At 40.2% G+C, this 23,899-nt stretch overlaps 1 protein-coding gene across 1 annotated transcript in view; it reads right to left on the bottom strand.

Annotated features, from left to right (window-relative positions):
- ak5 (adenylate kinase 5) overlaps positions 1 to 23,899 on the bottom strand; it is a 107,105-nt gene that overhangs the window by 11,503 nt on the left and 71,703 nt on the right. The window contains exons 10-11 of the mRNA XM_033651181.2: positions 19,452 to 19,496; positions 6,481 to 6,644 (exon numbers count right to left, since the gene is read on the bottom strand). Of these exons, the coding sequence (XP_033507072.1) occupies positions 6,481 to 6,644; positions 19,452 to 19,496 (209 nt within the window). The remainder of the gene's footprint in view (positions 1 to 6,480; positions 6,645 to 19,451; positions 19,497 to 23,899) is intronic.

Genomic DNA, 23,899 nt, shown 5'->3' with positions numbered 1-23,899 from the left:
TCAGTTAATCCCATGAAAAGACCAAAATCAACAATGTGTTATCTGCCCATAGTGTCTGTGGTTCTCAGCCCCTCTGACAATGTACATCCTTAAAAACAGGTCACGAATACATACTTTAAATTTTTGGAAAGACTCATTTCCTAAAACAGCTGGGCACTGTAGCTTTTAGCAACTGTAACTCAGAGAGGAGTAAATAGTGTCATTTGTTGGGAACTATTTTCAGCAGTGGATTAACACACATTTGGTGCTGTAGTGAGTATTTACAGCAGAATGGTGTGCGTGTGACTTTAAGTGAAAGACAGTGCTCGTGTCCATTGTAATAAAGGAGCACATCACTCTGCATCAGTGTGTCTCACTGATGTGACACAGAGTAATAAGATTTATCAGACAACACTTGGTAGTTGGGTCAACGTCTGTCTAGTTTTGGTGCTTTCATGTAATTTGTGGACTACAAGAAATTATAGAATATTCCCAGCCTTACTCTTGAAACAGTTATCTACTATTAAAACTGTTATGATTTATTTTCTGTCCATTAATCGTCTAATTTCTTGAATATCTTCATACCACACTGTGTTTGAAGGCTGCAGTGCACATTACTCAATAAATCCTCCCTGGACCGATTAAAGGCTAAGTGTCCTCTTGGTTGCTTCGCCAGACTGTGAATTTGTATTCAAGTATTTAATGTGAGAAGTACACTTAATGTTTGTGACGCATTTAGGCCGACTGTAGTGCATGTGTGACGTTCACAAACCAGCTGAACACACACGTATGTATAAACACCTTTTGAACATGTGAAGCGGTGATGTCAGTGTGTGTGAGTGACAGGCAGGGTGTGTTTTGATGCAAAATGTCACAGACTCTGTGCAGTTCCATTAAAAAGCTCTCCGCCAAGTGGAATATGTAGCTGAGGATTAATAATCACCAGCAGCAACATGCATCACTGTTCATAATGTCCACAGTTGTGATTATAGATGAGGAAAATGAGGAAGCTAAATATCTATCACCTGCCATAGTACACATATAATGTGATTTAAGCTGCATTCGAAAGCTATTAATATTTCACTGAGAGGTGGGAGGTAAATTATTTGCCTGCCTTTTTTATAATGTATGGGAGAAAACAGAACGGATGAAAATATTCTGCTGGTAAACTATGACCTTTGTTACTGGCTGGCTTGTGAAATGATTTAGTTTAATACTATTATTAATATTAAACGTGTGTGCACAGAGTGGCTTGACTGACATCTCCCTCAGTCTCCTGTTAGTTTTGCCAGCTTTATTATTTCTATTAGCACGGGACAGGAAGTAGCACAGATAGGGTTGTGAGCCACCAGCAGCAGAAGTCAGATGTGTTAATTACATGGCTTTTTATCAGTTGCATTAACACTTTCACTGTCATTAACTTTTGACACTGTCCTTGCTCTCACTGCAGTTATATAAACAAGAATATAAATTCCCAGCATATCTCCATCCAATTTCAACCTGAGCAGAGGTCTGATCAGCCAGAGTGATTGGGGACATTAGATGACTGTGGTATTGAACTCACAGTCTGACAAGAAGATGAAGGATTCTGATAATGAATGCAATGCACAGTGGACTCACCTGCACTGTGCATCGCTGGGGGCTGAATCCCACTGCATTAATATCAGATTTTATTGGACTGCCGTTCTGCTTATACATTTTTTAAAGTCCCCCTTCACTTAATCATGTGTTTCGCCTATTGCTACGTTTCCTGTTTGTTTGAACTTCACTGTGCGGAATGATTATCTGCAGAGTTTGACACTTGAAAGCTGTTTTCACATTCATCTAATGAGTTTCTCCATACACACCTTCAATCTCAGCACGATTATAACCATGATTTAGTGACATGACCTGAAGCTAATCATGGTTCAATATGCAGCTTACAAAAGTGTGATGTGGACACTTGAAACCTCCAGTGCTCACACACTAAAAACAGACTTTAAAGTGCATTTTAAAAACGAATCCATGGTTCAACTTAAAAAAAATTAAGGTAGCACTTTGTACAGATCCTTTTAAGTAGTTCCAACTCTGGCATTATTCAGTAAGTCCCACAAGTCTCAGTTAGACTTACTCAGTTAGTTTAGTCCAACCAAAATGACTTGTTTTAACATGAAAAAATTGAATTAAGTTGAATCAACTTAATACTTATCCAAACGTTTTGTTTAATATTTAGTGTGAGTATTTTATTTAAGAAATTCTAACTTACTTTTTTAATTCCATCCTACTCATAAATGTGAAAAAAGATTTGGATTTTGACCAACTTCTTAAAATAAATTGTCACCTGACTACATCATGTTATTGAAACAAATGTAATTTTTTTTATGCTGAAAAACGTCTTCATTTTAAGCGTTATCCACTAACCCCATTAATAATTTTTTAGATTGTGAAGTGCGACACATCTTGTGTTCAGCAAGCAGAATTTGAAATATAAGCATGTTTCCAAATTTAGGGTTTTGTAATGAGGGAGAAGAAGTAGATGTAATATTATTACAAAAATTTTAAACAAAAAAAAACAAAAAAAAAACCCCTTTTTGTTGAAAAAAAACCTAATTAGATACAAATATTATTATTTTATTATAAAAGAATTAACTATTAATTCAAGCACTGTTCCTAAGTGTAATTTTAAGGTACTTTTACTGTGTTTAATTTCAATTTTATGCTATTTTATTCTTGTGTAACAGGGTCAATTATACAGCAGTAAAATGTGTAACAAAGTCAAGTGTACATTTGTAATATTACGTTCACCTTTGGGGGTACCCCACCTATAAAGGGGTGTCTCCTGCCTTGCCGCTCCCCTTCTGCTGTTGTGCTCTGTGGGAGAGGTAAGCCACATTGCTCTCGTAGTAATTTCCATGTTTTAGTGCTGTTAAGCTGCTTATAAGTTATAAGTTATTGTATAATATGCTAACATATTCCTGTGTAACTTAATTTGTGTCGGGGCTCAAGTTATTTGGTCTTTATTGACAGAGGGTTTTGTTTTTACTTCTTGCTGTCAGAGTTGTCAGGAATACAAGAATACAGACACCGTTCTTCCCACAAAATACTTTTAATGTAACACTAACTACATTTTCCTATTAATTCTGTTGTACTTTTACTTAAAGCAACACTTACCTTTCTGGAAATTTTATGCTTTTCTTTGTTTAGGTTAAAATGCTATTAATAAGCTGATGGCACACTAAAATGTAAGTGAATTCCACCAGAGATAAAAAATAATATACCATTAATAATATACCATTCTCATATGGTTCTAGGAAAACTCCGACCAACTGTGGATGTTCAAATTTTTTCTAAGTGCTGTGTGAAGTGCAAGAAAGTTAAGAGCTGCTTTAATTAAAATCTTAAATGTAGGACTTGTAAAGAGCAGCATTGCTATTTCTACTATAGTAAAAGATCTGAGTACTTCTTCTACCACTGCTCAAAACATGGCTGGAGGAGATCTTTAACACATAATGACTCCCTCAGTCCTTTGTGGATAAACTTATTAAGTACCTCACTTATATTAACTACAATATTACAGAGAATTGTCAGCTTTAACTACACTATGAGCTTATTAACATAGTCAGAGTGAGTTTTAATCAGCATCATATATCTCCCATAAACCACAGACAAGTTGTCCATGTTTATGTCTTCTCAGAAAATGTGTTTTCCTCTGAGAGTGTTTGGAGCTGTAGATAATTTATCCAGTTCGTACACTCTGTGGTCGTTTCCAGCCCCAATATATGCTCAGACAGCCATGCCAGCACTGTTTGGTACAGTGTGTATAGATGAACAATCTCTGTGAAAGCCATTTTGAGGGCTCTTGACTGTGTAATATTTCAGCTGCAGTCCTCCCTCTTCTATTTATTTCATTAGGCCCTTTTCATAAAAACACCTTATATTCTCTCAGCCTGAGAGCTGGTAATACAATTTTTAGTGACAGCATGACGGGATTTGTCTTTCAGCATCTCCAGCTGTCTGTCTTTATAAAATAATAATCTGCAGGATCTTGTTTTTAAGTTATTATTTCATTGGCTCAGCCTGCCGCACAGAGCTGACTGCTCAGAGATCACCTGCCAGTCAAACCATGTGGGTGTTTCTGTGGCATCATTGTTCTCTGATTTTATGTTCAGACACACTGCCAATTTGCAATCACTGCTCATATTTAATATTCTGTTCTTGTATCAATTCAAACAAACCACTTCTTCTCAGTATGTTCTTTTCTAAATTAATGCTTTCATCTCTGGAAGACAGGTAAAATTATTGGTGAAATGGTCAGTTTCTTAAATAAAAATGTACATGCAAAATTACAATTTTCCACCTGCAAAAATAGGCTGAGGGGTTACAAAATTTTCATAAGGCCTGATTTCAGTTTGACTTTTCATCTTGTACTGCTACTTTGATGTCAAAACAAATGACTGTAAAGCAGTGGCAAAAAGTAACCGAGAACATGTAATTGTATACTGATCTCATGCAAGTTTAAAAGTATTTTTGACTTATTTGATGCTACTTTCGATTTCTACTCCACTACATTTTAGAGGGAGACATTGTACTTTTTATTGCTTAAACAGTAATGCATCAGTCTTAATAATCCAACAATATAATGTATATTGTATGGACACCCTTATTGTCAGTGGCTAACTGTGTTGCTCCAGAAAATAAAATCCCTTGTGCCTCAAAAAAGCATTCATAGACTTTATCCTGTCAGAATAAAGTCAGGGGTTTAGGGAAAGAGATAGATTTGTAGAGGCTCACACATACCAAAGCAGGAGAAGTCAAAAAAGACTTTTAGTACAGCCCAGTTCAGACCAAAGTTTTGCAACGAGACAGGTTGAAACAGACAACTACCTGCAATGCGCTGTTCTAAAAATCTGCCAGTTCACACTGCAACTAGACGAGATGGTGTATCATCTCTATGCAACAACTGTACTTCCGTTCTGATTTTCAGCTTTTCAGGCTTATTTGTGGCTTAATACAATTTGTAGCTTCTTAAAATACTCACAGGAAATACAGTCTCTTTCAAAACGTGTCGGTACAACACTGCAAATTGCGATTTTTTTTTCCTTCAACAATAAACACACATGGTTGGGTTTAGGCAACAAAAGCATGTGGTTAGGTTTAGGGAAAAAAAAACAGGATTTGGCTTTAGAATCAAGACAGTGGGTGTTTGCTGGACCCATCCACCACCACTCAAACCCACCCTACTCGGAGTTTCACTGCTTTAACTTTCGTCCTTGTCCCGCCACGTTTCCCCTTGACGTTAAACTATAACGGCAACCGGTCGCATATCATCTAATGCCACAAGTTACTGCCCAAATGCCGGATATCGATGACTTTGGAATGAGACTAAGCGAACATGCGGTCTGCTGTCATTTTAAATTGACTCATGGACTTCACTACAAGTTGATTGGCTGTTGAAACAGGTGATGTGCTTTATGTTCTAAAACCAGCCACTGGTGATTTGACCAGCTGAGTCACAGGTCATCAGCTGACTTGAGTCGAGCTAAGACCACCCAGTTCACACCGCTGCAACTTTTCTCTGCAGTGATTTAAAACTGTTTGTCTCATCAAGAATCTTTGGTCTGAACTGGGCTTAAAGTGAATTAACACCATCTTGAAACACGGACATGAAAACGCTGCCGTTCAGTACAAATGATTAACAACTGTGTTCTAAAAGATGCAATTCTTTGATAAAAAGTCAAAGTTACAAACCTCTGTAAATTACTGTTGAAGGAGAAGTTAACTATGACTCCCAGGGTGCATTTTGGCAGGAAACACTCAATCACAGAGTAGTCTGAGTGGGCGGAAGTTCGCTGCAGAGATCAGCCTCTCATTGGGCGGAACGAGCCACCCGCTGAAGTCCCGCCCTACCGCCACCGGTTGTGTTCAACCGTTCTCAACACGTCCTTTACTAACTTTTGCGGTGTTTGATCTTGCGGGGATGTAGCCATTTTTCTGCCATGGTTCGCGTCCTGTAGGTGATATTTTGGTGGCCGTGTTACACCAAAACCTGTTTCCCCCCGGCAATATTTTTGCAAGCGCACTGTTGCTGTGGCACCGCCCAGAACGACTGTGATTGGTTGAAAGAAATACAAGCAGCCGGGGTGTTTTTTTCTCCAATCTCAAAGTGAGAGTCGGCCCAGCCAGACCTTTCTTTTCTTGAGAAAGGTCTGGAGAGTGAGACTAATCACAGAGCTAAAAAATTCAGTTATGTGTTCGGCTAATAGCAGAATAACATATTTATATAGGCCTATATGATTCTTGACTTTTGCAGTACATATTTTTTCTTTTTCTTCTCTCTCACTGTTTTTATAAGTTATGCACTGACCAAGACAAACAGTCGCTTGTGGCTCCATTTTTTGTTCCTAACTGCAACAATGAAGCGTTTTGAGTTAAAACAATTAAAAATGGCGGCCATAACATGAACTCATTATACAGTAAAATCTGGGATAGTCCTGTTTCAGGTGACATAAGTGCCCCACTGACCTCGGGCAGCTGCTCTCCTCTCTCCAGGACGTCTCGCAGGTGACGCCCTCTATCGCTGTGAGACTGCAGCTCGTTACACAGCAGGTCACCCAGGGTGACGCAACGCAGGCCGAACCTCTCCTCCATCCGCTCACACTGGAGAGATTTGCCCGAGCCTGGACCACCTGAGAGAACAAACGCACACACACACACACACACACACACACAAAGATACAAGCAGAGGTCAGTCCATCCTCACATAAGTCATCACTGAGGCAAGACACTAAGTGAGGCAAGAATGACAAAGAGGAAATTGAGAGGTAAAGGAAGAGCATGAAAGTGGGAGATAATACGAAATGGAGGGTGTGTGTGTTGCTCACTGTCCTGTCTCTCAACCTGTGGTTTCTCACTGTTTGCATCACACCACAGAACACATCATGGAAGCTGTCACACATCTTGGATAGCTGTCATGCTTACAAATGACTGTACATAGCACGTCATGACAGATTAGTAGACCTCAGAGCAGAAGCCATATCCTGCCTTTTTTCATCCAGAATGTACAAATGTTCCTGCGTCAAACCTTCCATGTTCCACCTCTACAATTGTAACCCAGATACCCTTTCACATCTGTCTACCACCAGATGTTGTGGTTGTCAGTGAAGAGTCCAAGGAAGTGTTTGTTATAGAGATAGCCGACGTAGGTTATAGGTGCGGACTACCTGCTTTCATATTGGGCAGCCTCAGACAAATTCACAGCTTGGTCTTAAGAGGGCTTCAACAACTTAGGATGCCCAAAAATAGGGCTACATGACCTGCAAAGTACTGTGCTGTCTCTACTGCCATATATGGTGGAGACACTGTTACTTATATCCCTGACAACTGAGTGCTATGTTTTCTACAGCAAAGACCTATGTCACTGTTCCATGACTAAATGTATTCTGTTGCATGTTTAATATTGTATGTATGGTTCTTTTTGTGTGGGCATAAATAAATTGATAAAATGTGTGTGAGTGTAGCAGATAGGTAGGTAACTCTGTGTGTATGTGTGTGTGTGTGTGTGTGTGTGTGTGTGTGTGTGTGTGTGTGTGTGTCACAGGTCTGATTCATTGCCAGGGGCTCAGAGTCAGGTTATCACAGATCATTATCATCTTCTCTCCTCTAACTGAATCTACCTGCACTGCCACCTTAATTTAACACTACTCTCACACAGGCACGCACACACAGGCATGCACACATGCATGTTTATTGGTTTTGTACTTGTAAAGTCCCACATTCACATAATACTTTCCCTTGTACCTTAACCAGTGGCGAGTACACACACTCAAGTATTGTACCTCACTATGAATTTCGGGAACTTGTACTCTCTTACTTTTCATGCCACTTTATACTTCGACTCCACACTGTCTTACTCCCAAGACCCAAACTGGTCCTCACAAAGACAGGAGACCACACACGCAGGCTGCATACATTGTAACAGCCCAAGGAGAAAAACACACTGTCATTACTAACCAGCCACCATTTAGGAATTAAATTTTAGCCTATTTCCTTTAAAGAATTCAAAAATATTTCAGCAGTCTGTCTGCTGTGCTGTGAGCTGTGAGGACTGTAGGTGTTTTATCGCAGGTTAACTGTATTACATGGCCATGAAGCTGCATGAAGCGTCAGTGGACAGTGGTGATTAATCATAACCAGCCTTGGGCACAGTAATAAAACTCAGGACGTGCTTCACAATCATCAGTATTCTTCTCCAATCCGAGTGTCGCTGCCCTCCGCCAAAAACAACGTCCTCATCACCGTTTCCTCTGAGAGCACGGACTGATATGAGCGGGGCTCAGCTCACCCGCGGATGACCATGAAGTCAGGAAAAGGAAGGGAGGGCAGTAATGCATTCATTCATTGTACATTCAGCACATACCCACTGACTTAATATATTTCACCAGCCCCCGACGCCTACTTCCCTGAAGTATTCCTCTGCTGCTTGACACCTCTGCCAGGAAGCAAAATAATGACCCACCAGGACTGAAGCAAAAGCCCAGAGAAGCTTGTTAGGGACTCCCTGGTTAGTCGGCTCAAACTCAAACCTGCTGTATGAAATGGCTCTGTGGGTAAAGATATTTTTCTCCCTCTGAAACCATTTGAAATTTAGATTAACTGGCCTTGATAGTCAAAGCTTCGGACGAGAAGTCTGAAGTGTGTTTATAATGCCTCTGCGCTGTTGTATACTGTAATAACATCTTTTTTTGCTGCTTTAATTTGAGTTAATGTTCAGGTTCTCCACCAATTTAATTACTTTTTTTACCACAAACTTCTTCTTCTTCTTCTTCTTCTTCGTGGAGTTTAATGGCAACCACAAACTTCTGAAGCCTAACTTAAACCTGAAAGAACAGTTGCCCATTTAGACATCCAGCAATTACTGAGCAACATTATCACTAATTTAGAGTGTTTGTTTCAGGTCACCCGTTGAATTTCAGTCCAATAATCTCTCTCTTTGAGCTCTGTTTTTGGTCTCCACTGACTCCTGAGGGAAATATCTGTCTCCTTAGATGTTGAATGCTCCACTAAGTTCACCAGCTTGTCACTATCTTTTTGGTCTGCTGTTTAAGGCTGAGGATGTAGTGTACAGTAAGTTTAAAGAGCTTATTCCCTGAGTAGGCAGCCAGCTTCGGTTAAAAACAAGACAGTGAGAGCAGTCAGTGCAAAACAAAACAGTAAAATTGTGGGTTGTACAGCTTAACAATGAGCTGAAACTCACTGTAAAACTCTGTAAAGCCAAGGGAGCTGCAGATTTAGGTCTCAGTGCAGCATTTGACGGTGTTAATCAGGGTCCATGTCATTGGTCTGACACCCCATTAGTCTGACGGTCCGCGGTGCTGAACAGCTCCCGGCGGGCGTATTTCTACCTTGATGGTGCGCCGCGACCGGCTCTGGGTCAGCTGGGAAAGGATTGAGGCGAAACAGACTCACAGCTTATGTGTTTGTCACTTTCTTTTTCATTTTAACCCACACCATGATCTTTTCCTAACCCTAACCAAGTGGTTTTTGTGCCTAAACCTAACCAGACCTTAACCACAGGGCATTATGATGATTTTGGAACGGACTTCGGAACAATGGGTTTAATATGGTCGGAACAATGGTATGTTGGACCAATGGGCAGTTCCCGTTAGTCATAGCCTGTTATTACACCACCTCTAGTAAATGATAGACATTAAATAAGAATTAAACTGCTTCATTCTCATTTTGTATTTGATAAATATACCCTGCCTGAATCCTTTAGTTTTACCTGGTGTACCTCAAGTCACTGTCCTGGGTCTTCTTCTCTTCTGGTACATTAGATGGAATTATTCATAATTATGGGCTCCATTTTATGGCTATGCTGATGATATGCAGTTATATATGCCAATTCAACCTTGGAAATTCATAAGAAGTCTCTCAAAACTTCACACCTGCCTGTTTAAAACTGAATATCTCCAAACTTTTTAATTTTAAACATAGTGAAAACTAAAATGCTCCTTGTTGGACCAAACACACATTTGTTTGCAGATGTCTCTCTGAATCTTGTGGATAGTTTTGTCATTTCTTAGAGCAAAACAGTCCCACATTTAGTCCACTAAACTCAACTTATGCTGCAAGTCTAGAAGTGAAATTGTTGAGCGGTTGTAGATGATGGCACTTTGCTTCGCCTCTTCTAGTCTCTCTACTGAAGCTCAGGTAGGTGGAGGTTTAGATTTGAAAAAACCCCACCATGTGTGAACAACTCCATCACAGTGTTGTCCTTGACAAGAGCAAAAGTGACAGATGGATTATATTAGATAGAGATGGAGCAGGGGACAGAGATGAAACGAGGCAAAGCCAGCACAAATCCATATAAACGAGTGAAAAAAAACCTGTCTAGTAATTTCATATGTGAATTCCTTCCTGCTTCGTAATTCTTTTCCTTAAAAGCTTCAGCAGGTAACACTTTGATGTAAAAAATAAATCAATCCAAACGACAAGTGCTGCAGAGGAGACGAGCTTCTCACCTCCACTAATTAAGATGCTTCAGTTATTGACATCAAGGAAAATACAAAAATGTTCTCTGCCGGATTCCCAAAAGATGACTGGATCTCCTTGTGAAGAATGGTTTCCTTTCTACTGTCACCAACCACTTAAGGACTGTGGAGGACGTCTGCTACTAATTTCAAAAGAAAGCAATTTTGAGTGGTAAACACAGACTGTAGAAAGACAGATTTATTTTCTGGACTTATTATTTTCTGCAGAGACTCAGGGTTCAAGTTTGTTCACTGTCAGTTGTTTTGAGCCAGAATTTCTAAACTTCTTTACACCAATTTATCCTTTTAGTGGAATAAGAAGGTAAAACAATCTGACTTGAGAGCAACTGAATAATTACCAGAGGCAATCTTTAATAAACATTTTTATTTGATTAACTGAATAATAAAAAATGTGTCGTGCTCAAGTTGTTTTGTCTATGCAACAGTTAAAACCTCAGAGATAAAGTTTATAATAATAATCTAATAGAAAATCAACAATTTTATTAATCATGTAAGTTTCTGTAAATCAACTTGAGGACACTAATCTGTAACCTCTTGTGGAAAGGAAACTACATCAGGTAGTTCCTCCTTACCTGTAAAGGATAAGGTTGGCTATTTTCTATATTTTGTTGTACTGTTTCCAAATCTGAGGCCATGGTTCTCTGTCCGAAAACAGGGGATTGTCCCCTCTGGGTTGGGAGAGAGTTACTGCCCCATGCGAGGGAGGTCAAGTATCTCAGGATCTTGTTCATGAATGAGGGTAGAGTGGAGCATGAGATGGATCAGTGGTTTGGCGCGGTGTCTGCAGTGATGCAGGCGCTGCACTGGACCGTGGTGGTGAGGAAGGAGCTGAGCCGGGGGGCAAAGCTTTCAAATTACTGGTCCATCTACATCCCAACCCTCACCTATGGTCATGAGCTCTGGGTAGCAACCAAATGAATAAGATCACTGATACAAGCAGGCAAAATGAAGATGTCTGGGCTCGGCCATAGAGATAGGGTCGGGAGCTCGGACATCCGGAGGGAGCTCAGAGGAGAGCTGCTTCTCCTTCCCGTCGAAAGGGGTCAGATGAGGTGGTTCAGGCATCTGATCAGGATGCCTCCTGGACGTGTCCTGTTAGAGCTGTTCAGGGCACATCCCTCTGGTAGGCAGCCCCAGGGCAGACCCAGAACATGCTGGAGGGATTACATATCTCATCTGGCCTGGGAACACCTTAGGGTCCCCCAGGAGGAGCTGGAAAGCATTGCATCTGGAATGCTTTGCTTGGCCTGCTGCTACCTTGACCTGGCTTCAGATATGTGGTTGAAAATGGAAATGATGATTTCACTGCACCCACAATCAGTAAATCCCACTTCGGCCTGTGTATCTAAAGCCTGATGTATTTTATTACTCCAAGCCACAGAGTTCCAATGTTGTCCAAAAACTAATAAAACACATTGAGAAGCCAGGCTGTTGTTCCCTTATTATGAACACACACGCTCTCAGTTCCACATACACGGTCCTGCTGCCGTAAATATTCACTAAAGCTCTAAATGTGTATTAATCCACCACAGATAGATCTTAAATCACTACAAACTACAGTGCTCAGCTTTTTAGGAGATCACTGAGCCTTTTTTTTAAAAATGTTTTTCATTAAAAATGAAACTGTTTTTGAGATAACATTTTTGTTTTCAGTAGGAAAGAATGGGCTTGGGGGCTGAGAGCCGCAGATCATGTTGAGAAGTCATAAAGTAGTGCAAGAGGGACCATTTAATTGTTAGTTTTGGTCTTGAGTCACCAGCCTCATCTTTTAACAGCTGTGGTGCTCGCTGCTTATTAATGACATTCTTGGTTTTCATCAAGGGCCACCGATGTGCAAAATTGCCATTGCATCAGTGCAAAACATTACTAAAACAACTCACACTAACAGCAGTTTTTTTGGGTCATTATTTAAATGTGACTCTTATTACAAGAATAAAATGGTAATTTTCTGCAGAGAGGAGGGAAATAGAAATGAGAGAGATAGGAGTGAGAGAAAGCGGTGGGTTGAGAACATGAAGATGAAACAAGTCTGAAAGCTCAGACACCAGTGAAGCTTCACATTAGCATTTCCCCCGGGCATCATTTTCACCTATTTTCTGAAGCACTGCTGCAGAATGCTGCTTCAACTTTTCCACCAGTTGTTATAGTCAGGGAGGTTTTCAATGGATAAAACTATATAAAGTACAACTACCTAAAACTCTTCTATCCCAACTTTTAATTAAAGCAGTTTTGAGAACATAAATGCGTATGTAATACTTTTCCTGAACAGATATAAGCCTACTATTATTCATTTTAATGAGAGATGTCAACAACAGCTCATACATCTTTTTAATTAAATTGCTGATTATAGTTCTGCCTCTATGTGTTGCTCAGCAAGTATTTGATGATTGGCAACATGTACGACGAGGCAAAAACAGCACCAAACTTTATAATACACCAATAGCTGACAGGAATTTAATAAAACAAAGCATGCAGCAGTTACCAGCAGGCAACTCACCGCAGTTGCCGGATAAAAATGTTAGTGCTGTGTGTTTCTGCAAACCACAGATATGTTGCATTTGTATATTTTATACATATAAAATCAACGTTTCTAAATTCACATAGTATATGAGCTGACTTTGTCATTGTGGGGGGATGGCGTGACACCTAGGCCTGACCTTTGCCAAGCTGCAGACCACTTTTCAAGACCAATGGACAACAAAATTGGTTGTTTTTCTTTCCAAATGTGGGTGTGTTTTTACCCAGACATCACTGTGTTTCCAGACGGGACAGTGCCACCAAAACCAAATGGTTCTTGTGTCTACACCTACCCACACATTAACCATAGCATGTTGAAACATAAAGTAACATTATCTCAGTGGGTAGAGCGGGCGTCCCATGTACAAAGGGCTATGTCCTTGCTGCAGTGGCCATGGTTCGACTCAAGTCCCCGTACAGACCAAGTATGGAGCGTGGACTGGTAGCTGGAGAGGTGCCAGTTTGCATCCTAGGCACTGCTGAGGTGCCCTTGTGCAAGGCACTGAACCCCCAACTGCCTGGGTCACCTGTCCAAGGCAGCCCCAGGCAGTTTCTCCATTTAAAACATGTATAGGTCCTGATTATATATATAAATTTATCTTCTTCTTCTTTTCCTTCGTCTTCTTCTTCTCCTTCCTCTTCTAACCTATCTGTGGTTTGCTTCAATTACAAGTTGAGTTTTATCCAGTTTAAGGTGTATAACTTTACACCATCACTCCAGAACTCCTATATAATGCCATTTTCTTTTCATCCCCTCCTCACTTTATTCCTTGAAGATGCCCTGATACTCACTCTCATCAGCATTTCAGAGGGCAGGTAGATGGGCAGCAAGTGACTCTGAGCCCTTCTTCTTCTCCACCACCAGATTAAAGAGCAGAGTCTGACAGATAACTCCCTGAAGCTGCAGTGTCAGCATCAGTGGAGCAGTTTTGGAAAAGAGCAACAGCAGGAGCTGAGGGGTTGACGAGGGGACAGTAACTTTTCATTTATAATTAAGGAGTCCTCGTGCTTAGTCATGGAGTCTACACACAATGTTTTCAAAGTCGGCATCATATCTGACGTGCCTGGAAAGAAAACCTGTCCTCACAAAACTAATCTTGCAGGCAGGATTCAGTTTATGTGGTACACAAACTACGTGTTCCACCACATAATGAGTCATCATAAGTAGATAAAATAGCTGAGTCACTTTCATATTGAGTACAACAGACTTGTTAAGTACTAGCCAGTTCTGTGTTACTTGCACTACATAATTTAGTCCTTGCAGTTGCAAAGCATTTTGTAACTTGGGTTTTGAAAGTGCTTTAAATAATGCAAAGCTGAAGGGTTCATACTGTTTTGACTAAATATTACAATAGGGAAGATGATTTAAGTGCCAACATCTCTGACACTGTTTTCGGATTTTCTTGTGTCTATTATATTTCTTGTGTAGGCTATACATTATTGTGTCCATTTTTTCTCAAAAACTGCAGTGGCTGTATTAGAGGGATGGTCCACTTAAGTTAAAATAAATGAGCTATTTATGTTGATTTGACCTGCCATGAGTTTAGGTATTAGGTTTGCAAGGATTTGCTACCTTATTAGACTACCCAGTTGCTTTGGTTTTAGGGGCACACTCTATTTTCAAAGCTGCAATATTTTTTTTATAATAACAGTGGATGAAATGACTGTGTGTAATGTGAAGTGTGTAGATCCAGAGAAAGTCATCATCACCCAACTCTTCAGTTCCCCTCAGCACTACAGGACATTTTAGCATTTTATAGTGTAGTGTAAGAATTAATCCCTAATCCAGTAAAAGTGATATACTGCATAGATTGATTAAGGAAAAGTCATATAACCATGATATAACCATGTTTTATGCATAAGTTCTTATAACACTGAGTGAAATGCATCTATATGTGTTAAAACATTGTCATACATAACAAAGTATTCATAATATAAGTTCACATTGTATCCATGCTCAAAAGAACACACATAACCTGTCACACATACACCCAAGTGTTTGTATTACCTGATGCATATTAAAAGATTATATTGCATAAAGGCACAAGGGACTTATAGAAATAGTCCCTGAGTTCTATATATTTTTTAAAAATAGTGTAACCCTGAGTTCTAACCTAATGGTGGGAGAATCTGGGGATTCATAGGCCTATGGAAAATGATACACCATTAAAACATGCCTGGGCATGTTCGGGCAAGTCTGGACAAAGGCAAAAAGGCCGACCACCAATAGGTTTGGACTCAGGTAGGAAGGGCTAAAGAAAGAAGGTGGAGATTCTCCTGAATCTCCACCAGCATAAAAGGAGCACCTCAGAAAGTGAAACTTTAGTCCTGCTCCGGAGCGTGACTCACTGAGTTGTATGTGTTAAAGCTTGTGAACACATTAAACTCGATTACATCGGACTCTGCCTGTCTCCAGTGTTTCTGTGAGTATTACTTAGCTGACTCCAAGGTATCAGATCTACATCAAAGGCAAACAGAAAAGTCAAGTGGAGGACAAGGTCGGGAGCCTACAGGCCCACTTCCAGGCGCCGATTTTTGCCTCTACAATAGCTCATTATTTGGATTTTCTGGCCCACAGCTCTAATGATTTGGTTCAGTCTTACTGCTCTCATCAGCCCAATTTTCAGCCGCAGCTAATTTCAGAGTTAAAGCTCCGATAAACCCACGAGTTCTGCAGGAATGGGTCCTACAATACAGACATGAGTTAGCATTTCTGCACTTCCAGTTCCCTTGTCTAAAAGTCGATGGGTTTCTTGAATGGGTTTTTGGTTAAATGCCTGAACTAAGGTCTGTTGTTTACACAAGCTCAAGAGATTTTCATTTTTCGTTTTGTTGTATGACATAAAAAATGTCAGTAAACACCCTATTCATTTTGAGGCTTTTATGTGTCTTCAAAAGGCAGTTGCTAACAAGCGGCTAAATGAGACTACAGAGTCTCCTCAGACCAAACATGGCTTTACAGCCTTGTTGTGGAGAGGACGTTTGGTCATGTGATGGTAGTGTAGTTTGTTTACAGAGACAAAGCGCACTGAAGTCCTGCCCCCATCGGAGAGGAAAACTTTATTGCTCTCCAATGACTTTGTACTGAGTGAAGGTGCCTCCTTGTCTTTCCCCTCTGCTCCCAAACAACAGAAAAATGTCTAAAAGCTGCTGTGTGATGGGATGCACTACCAACAGGGCAAAGAACCCAGATCTAAGTAATTAAAAGGTGCTGAATTAAAATCAGAACTTTTAAGAGGACAAAAGTGGATGTAGGCATGAGTCATCAGCATTAGGTAATTTGGCCAGACAAACTGTAGAGGGTGAAGATAAGTAAGCTTTGCAAGGCCTGGTTTTGATCTTTGTTAGCTTACATGCTGATCTTACCCAGTGATTCGATCAAATAGCTGTAAATATCAAAGTATATCACTACTGGCCGTTTAGTGGGATAATTTCTCCATGCTAAGAAATGTATGGAGAGGAAGACACTGAGACAGTTTTTTTTTAACAACATTTTCTCTCTGGTAGACACGAGATGTTTGAATAAACCCTTGACATGCTGATATCTACTGTTTTTGCTAACATTTCAGCCCTCAGTTGCATATTATGGTGCCATTTGTTTTTTCCTCTGGTGAGCATAGTTTTCAGAGTTGTGTTCTGTTTCCATTACCTTGTTACTCTTCACAATTGCGTTTATACTTAAAGAATCATAAAGTGGCGTTCTTTTGTGAAGATTATTTTGCTAAACAAAACGTGTAGGTACTCAGAGCACCACAGAGCTTATTTCTGCAATAATCCAAAATCCAATGAGAGAAATTCCATTGTTTTTTTGTCAAGAGAACCAAGGCAATGCCAACTGCCACAGCAGCCCACAAAACAACGTCATCCCTGCAGCACTCTATATGCTACTGTTCAGCACCAAATAGTAGATGGACACAGTTAGTTAGCAACTAATCAGCGTACATAATGGAGCATTTAGCAGCGAAAGAGACAGATGTTTCCCTGAGGAGTCGGTGGAGACCAAAAACAAGGCGAAAAGAATAGTGGATATTGGCCTTACACTCACCTGATGGACAGAAACATGATTTTATCATTACTATTTATTATTACTATGTTTTTGTAAGGTTGTTCTTTTTGAAAAGACACTACATATGTAACATGTTCATATTCATCTAACATGTCATAGTGCGACCTGCCTGTGAATTGTCTCACATATTGCCTCTGGCAACCTGCAGGCTGAACAGTGAAAGGTTTAAGAGAGATCTAAAGAGAACAGTGATAGTTCAGGGTAACAGCTATAGTACAGACATGCATGAAGACAACAGCTGCTCAGTTTATAACAGTGACAATTAAAAGTTAAAGCAGGAGAAACTGATGCTGTGATGAAAGCTGTAAACCATTTACTGCTCTGATGAATCTCTATTTCTCTTAGAACACGCTGAAGGTTATAAGCAGAATAAAATCCTAAATGTGTTAGCTGATGTTGCCAACCTTTCATTATATGCTCTAAAATCTGCTCAGGAGACACATGCAAGTTGACTAATGTTTTATATGCTGTTGGCATTTTCCCCCAATTATCTGCCCCTGCTGAGGAAAAACCCCTGGTCTAACTTCGACGTCTGTTTCTCAAACATTCACACAAACTGGTGTTAGTACAGATCAGTGGGGATTTGTCATGCTGGTTTTCATGGAAAGTTTTTTTACACTAACACACATAGCCATGTGAAAGAAACAGTCTTTTAATGACTGAATCTTTAGTGATTTCCAGTGGTGGCGAAGTGAACGGTGGGTAAGGGAGACTCTGAGTCCCAGATCTCTCATTAACCTTCGTCTCTCTGTCTAGGCCTCAATTAGTGGACTGAGCCACACTGCTTCACTGTCACAGCATACTAATTGATCACAAAGAAACACACTCAAACTCTGGCTCCAGAGGGTGGAAGTAAATGAGTGCATTTACTCATCTGCTGCACCTGAGCAGAACTTTGAAGCAGTAGTGTTTGAGTATTTCATTTTTGTGAGACTTTCATTTCACTAGAATAAGAGAGAAAAGGAGAAACCTGCCCAAAATGGCAGCATAAGAGATATCACCACATTATATAGTTCATGCTGAAGATTAGGATTTTTCATTATTCATTTCATTATTTTTTAATCATACTCGTACTTGTAGAAAATGACCATCAGAAGTCCCAGAGTGTGAGATAACACATTCAAAGAGTCTGCTGTGTTTGATCAACAGTCTAAAACCCCAAAGATACTCAATCCACAGTGACACAAAACAGAGAAAAATAAAAAATCCTCACATTTAAGATCCTTAAACCTGTAATTGTTTTGGTTTTTTCGCTTGATAAATGACAGTTATCTACATTGTGCTCCTTCAGTTTATGAGGAATTCTAATAAACAGCCTCGTTTCAGCTCATGACACAATTTTATTTTAGATTTAAGGATTATCCAAAGAAATTCAGGCATGTTCGCTACCTGTGTAGGAGCATTTATCCTTCAACTGATCTGAGAGCAGGAAAATAGCCCCAAACTGAAGAAGGAGTGTAATTATATGCAAATGACTTACAGGTGCAAAGCTGCTGGAAACCAACATTACGTGAACTGTTACAGCTGCACACTGACTCCTGATTTATTTACACAAAACAAATTTTGATCCCAGATGGATCTTTGCTGGGTCAAAATGTTTATCACACGGTTAGCAAAAGAATTTAATCACCTGAAACGGGGTAAAACCATCAAACCTGCCAGAGGTAATAGCCTACATGTCAAAACAGATCATCTTGAAAATAAGAGGAGTTAATTACTCCACAATAAACACACCCATTGGTAGTGCATGATAAATAAGCATACATTGCTTATGAAAAGAAACTTTGAAGTTGAATTTTCAGCATAAAATCTACAAAATATATGAGATGACAATAAAAAAGACTCGCCTAAAATATTGTTTTTATCACTAGTATTTTACATCTTCCACTACGTCTCTTCTCTTCATGTAATAATCAGTGTCTTCTTTTCTGGTGTTGAAACAAGCTGTTAAGTTCTACAGGAGCCATCTTTTCTGCTAAAACTTTCTGAAATTACTTCATGAACTTTCCATTGTCGTCTGCAACGAGCAAAAGCCTCTGAGAACAAAACATCTGTCGTTTTCTCTCCAGCGACGCTTCTGAACGCAGCTTTTTCATCAGAGCTACAACTGTCTGAGTTTCACTTGAAACGTGCAGAAATGTCAAAGCAGCTGATCAACTGATCGGTACTATTTTCTGCCTCCCTGTGTATGTGTGTGTGTGTGTGTGTGTGTGTGTGTGGCCAGTTTAACTAACAACCAGCCCAGCAGTCAGCAGCTGCTCATTACTATCTTGCCTGTGTCTGTGTGTGCATTTTCAGCTGCTCCTAATGAGGTAGGCTCCACCAGTGCTGAGGTGTGTGTATGTGTTGTGTGCACGTACCCATCATGAAGATGACCTTTGGTTTCCTCTGTTCTGTAAAATAAACTGTCAGAGGAAAGAAAATCAGAGTTTAACATGCAGTGCAGATCAACACATGCAGCACATACAGCATACTGTGTACACACACACACACACACACACTCCTGAGGTCTGCTCTATTATTCCCCTCTTTTTATTACCATTTTATCAGCCAGCCTATTTACAAGCTGTTCTTTAAATGATAAATTAATTGATATTATTAACATCATCAACTTTTTTAGATGAATTAGTAATACATTGTATATTAATGAGCCTCTTCGCTTATATGAACAAACTAGAACCAGACTTAAACGGCATCTTCTAGGCAGCTGTGGCTCACGAGGTTGAGCAGTTCTCTATAAACTGAAGGGTCGATGGTTCAGTCCCTGGCCCCTGCAGTCTACATGTTGAAGTGTCCTTGGTGGAATATTGAATCCCAAGTGTGAATGTATGTGAATGTTAATCTAATGAGCAGCCACCAGTGTATGAATGGGTGAATGGTGCTTGTGCTGTAAAGTGCTTTAAGTGGTCACTGAGACTGTGAGTGTGCTTTATAAATGCAGTCCATTTACCATTTTTGACCAATACCAACAGAGAGCCCCAGGGATGAGTCCAAGAACCAGGAAATGAGTTAGCATTTTATCACTCCAGTTCCCTCGTCTTGAAGTAAAGGGGTTTTTTTGTACAGGGCCCAAAATAAGGTCTGTGGTTAACACAAGCTGAGGAGACTTTCACGTTTTATTCTATGACAGGAAATATGTCAGTAAATACCCTGCTTGTAAACTTTGAAGCTTTTACGTGTCTTAAACTAGGCGGTTGCTAACAAGTGGCTAATTGAGACTACAGCACGTCATCATACCAAACATGGCTTCAAGTCTTGTTATGGTGGTGACGTTAAGTCATGTGACAGGTCTAGTGTAGTTCGTTCATAGCCTAACATTAGCTTTTTACTCCTGGCGATTGCATTTAAGCTTTGATTGTCACGAACAAGGCTTCATTCGTGAGGATTATCTTGCCGAATAAAATGTTTAGGTATCAAAAATGTTTAATAATAATAATAATAATGATAATAATAATAATACATTTTATTTAAAAAGCGCTTTTCAAAGTTCTCAAAGTCACTTTACAGAGACAGTTCAAACACATCAAAAAAACAATTTTCAGCAAAGACATCGAAGACAAAGAGGAATAGTAATGGGAGTGAAAAAACAAATAAATAGGCTTAAGTAAATGAATAAAAATAGCTAAACATTAAAAGCAGAATGGAACAGGTGAGTTTTGAGTAGTGATTTGAATGATGGGAGGTCAGTGCAGTCATGGATGAGTTTTGGGAGGGAATTCCAGAGGGTGGGGGCAGCAACGGAGAAGGCTCTGTCCCCCCAGGTTCTGTGCTTGGTCTTGGGGACGGTGAGAAGGTTGGCATTGGAAGAGCGGAGGCTGCAGGAAGGGGTGTAAGGGTGGAGCAGGTCTGTGAGGTAAGAGGGGGCCTGGTTGTGGAGGGCTTTATGGGTGAGTAGGAGGAGTTTGAAGTGAATGCGTTGTGGAACAGGGAGCCAGTGGAGGTTCTGAAGGACAGGGGTGATGTGGTCGCAGGAGCGGGTGTGAGTGAGGAGGCGGGCGGCAGAGTTTTGGATATATTGGAGTTTACTGAGGAGTTTGGAGGTTGTGCCATAAAGGATGCTATTGCAATAGTCAAGGCGGGATGTAATGAAGGCATGGATCAGGGCTTCGCCAGCATTGCGAGAGAGTGAGGGGCGGAGGCGAGAAATGTTTTTAAGGTGAAAGAAGGCTGTTTTAGTGACTTATTTGATGTGTTGGTTGAAGGAGAGGTTGCTGTCGAAGATGATACCAAGGTTGCGGCAGTGAGGGGAGGGGGACAGGGTGGAGTTGTTGATGGTGAGGTGGAAGTCTTTGGCTGTTTGGGTGAGGGAATTTGGACCAATTAGGATCATGTCTGATTTGTCACAGTTGAGTTTAAGAAAGTTTGCTTGCATCCAGGATTTAATTTCAAAGAGACAGTTTGACAGGGTGGAGTGGGTTAAATGAGTGATGGATTTAGTGGAGATGTATAGCTGGATATCGTCAGCATAGCAGTGAAAACAGAGACCATGACGACGGATGATTTGACCAAGGGGGAGGAGGTAGAGGATGAAGAGGAGAGGACCAAGCACCGAACCCTGGGGGACGCCTTGGGACAGGGGGGCAGTTGAGGAGGAGCAGTTGTTGATGAAGATGAATTGTTTTCTGTCAGTGAGATAGGAATGTAGCCAGGTGAGGACATTGTCAGTGATGTTGAGGAGGGTTTGCAGGCGGGAGAGTAGGATGGAGGGGTTGATGGTGTCAAAGGCGGCGGTGAGATCAAGAAAGATGAGGATGGAGAGTAGGCCGCAGTCTGAGGAGAGGAGGAGGTCGTTTGTGACTTTAAGGAGGGCAGTTTCGGTGCTGTGTTGTGTGCGGAATCCAGATTGAAATTGTTCGAAGAGGTCATTATTGTTGAGGTGGGATTTGATTTGTGAGGCGACGACACGTTCAAGGATTTTGATTTCGATTTTGCAGCAGAGCTTATTTTCTGTAATGATGCTTACTTCCACGGCGGCCTACAAAACATTGTCATCCCTGCAGCACTCTATGCGCTACTGTTTAGCACCAAACAGCAGATGAACACAGACAGTTAGCAACTAGCATTTAGAGGCCAAAGAGACAAATTAAAAAAATAAAAAACATTTTTAACAAACAACACATACACGTTTTGGACAAATACTTATAAAAAATTAAACTAATAGAAATCCGTATTATGAAGATTGAACAGACCCTTCTTGATACCTTAAACATATCTTTGGCATCTTGTTACTGCAATTTTTTGTCACTTTTTAACTGATGTACTTTAAATGCGAATGGGCTCTAAAATGGGGCTCAACAGTCTTTAATTGGAAACTGTTTTACGGCAGGACAATCTGTTCTATACAGACCAAATCTACATCAAACTTAATTTTCTTTTTCAGTGGTTAATAACATTGAAGATGACACTGTCAATATTTACCGTGTCCTTCTATTAACAAAACAAGAAGACAGGAAATGTCTGCTGATGATTCTTCTGCTTGTTTCGTTTCAGTAGCTAATCATCTTTTGAATGACTATGACTGCAATAGATTACTGTGTAAATTGAGGTTCTGGTTTTTAAGATATTATCCTGAATGCTAACTTTGAGTATTAATTTACAATGCTTCACCCACTACTAAGGCAAATGGTTACAACAATGCTTTATTTCTAAACCTTCATCTCAGTTAAAGTCTATTTGCTTATTCTGTTAATGTATTCAGAATTGAAACAGAAGTTTTGTCTTAATTATTCATATACAAAGTAAATGCAGTATGCCCTATATACTGAATACCAGGGGCATGCACAGACATTTTGAATGGGCAGTGGCTCAGTTTTAAGTATGCATCCCCTCTGAATAACTTCTGCGTACTTACAGAATGTCATTTAAGCAATATCATTTGTCCTAATGAATGTTTTAATTATTTAGCTTTAATTTAGCTCACAGGTTCACCAACAGTTACCAAAAGTGACAAGTCATTCGGTCTGATATAAACTGTTATCATATTGTTGAGCAGCTGTAACCTACTTAACTTAATCACTAAAAGAAATGAATGCCAACATTTACATCTTTAAACTGGGCCATGAACAGAAGTGCTCTCCCAATTAGCAGAAAATAAAACAGCAGTGGGAACAACAACAATTATGTCCGTAATGCAGTAATAACATTTAATTATTCATTCAGTCTGGAGGGGAGAGAGTACAGAGGAGCAGGGGCTCAATCCTCTTTATCCACTGTGTGTGACCTCATCCCTGTTTTTGTGGCTTTTCAAAAAGTAATGTACTTTATTGTAAAAAAAAGAGTGAAGAGTTTGTCAATGAATTTTAAAAATATATTTCATATTATAAACATGGCTCTGGCAAATTTCGCAGGGTTTGTTCTTCTTTAATCAGACAAGTGTCCTCCCTCTCCTCCCCTCCTCCTCCTCTTCTTCCTCTTCCACCTCTCTGTCCTCTGCCTGCTCCAAGTTGATGTTAGCGTAGCGACAGCTAGCTGACAAGATAAACATCAGGTCCAACTGGCAACAGTGAATCAACAGACGAGCCCCTCTCCCCCTCCATTACACAATCAATACTGTTGATGCAGAGCAACGCTAATGAAAAAACACACATACACACGCATACACACGCACGCACGCACGCACACACACACACACTCAGGCACACGTGGCTACAGGGAGAAGTTCATTCAGCAATCTGATGAAGTACAGCTACATGACACACATGGCATTTACTAAGATGGAACTCTGTGTGTGTGTGTGTGTGTGTGTGTGTGTGTGTGTGTGTGTGAGAGAGAGATGAAATACTGAATGGAGTGTAGCTGCTGGTGTATA

The sequence above is a fragment of the Epinephelus lanceolatus genome, chromosome 12 (assembly GCF_041903045.1).
Source record: "Epinephelus lanceolatus isolate andai-2023 chromosome 12, ASM4190304v1, whole genome shotgun sequence".
NCBI classification, from domain to species: domain Eukaryota; kingdom Metazoa; phylum Chordata; class Actinopteri; order Perciformes; family Serranidae; genus Epinephelus; species Epinephelus lanceolatus.
This window is presented reverse-complemented; position numbering and strand designations above follow the sequence as displayed.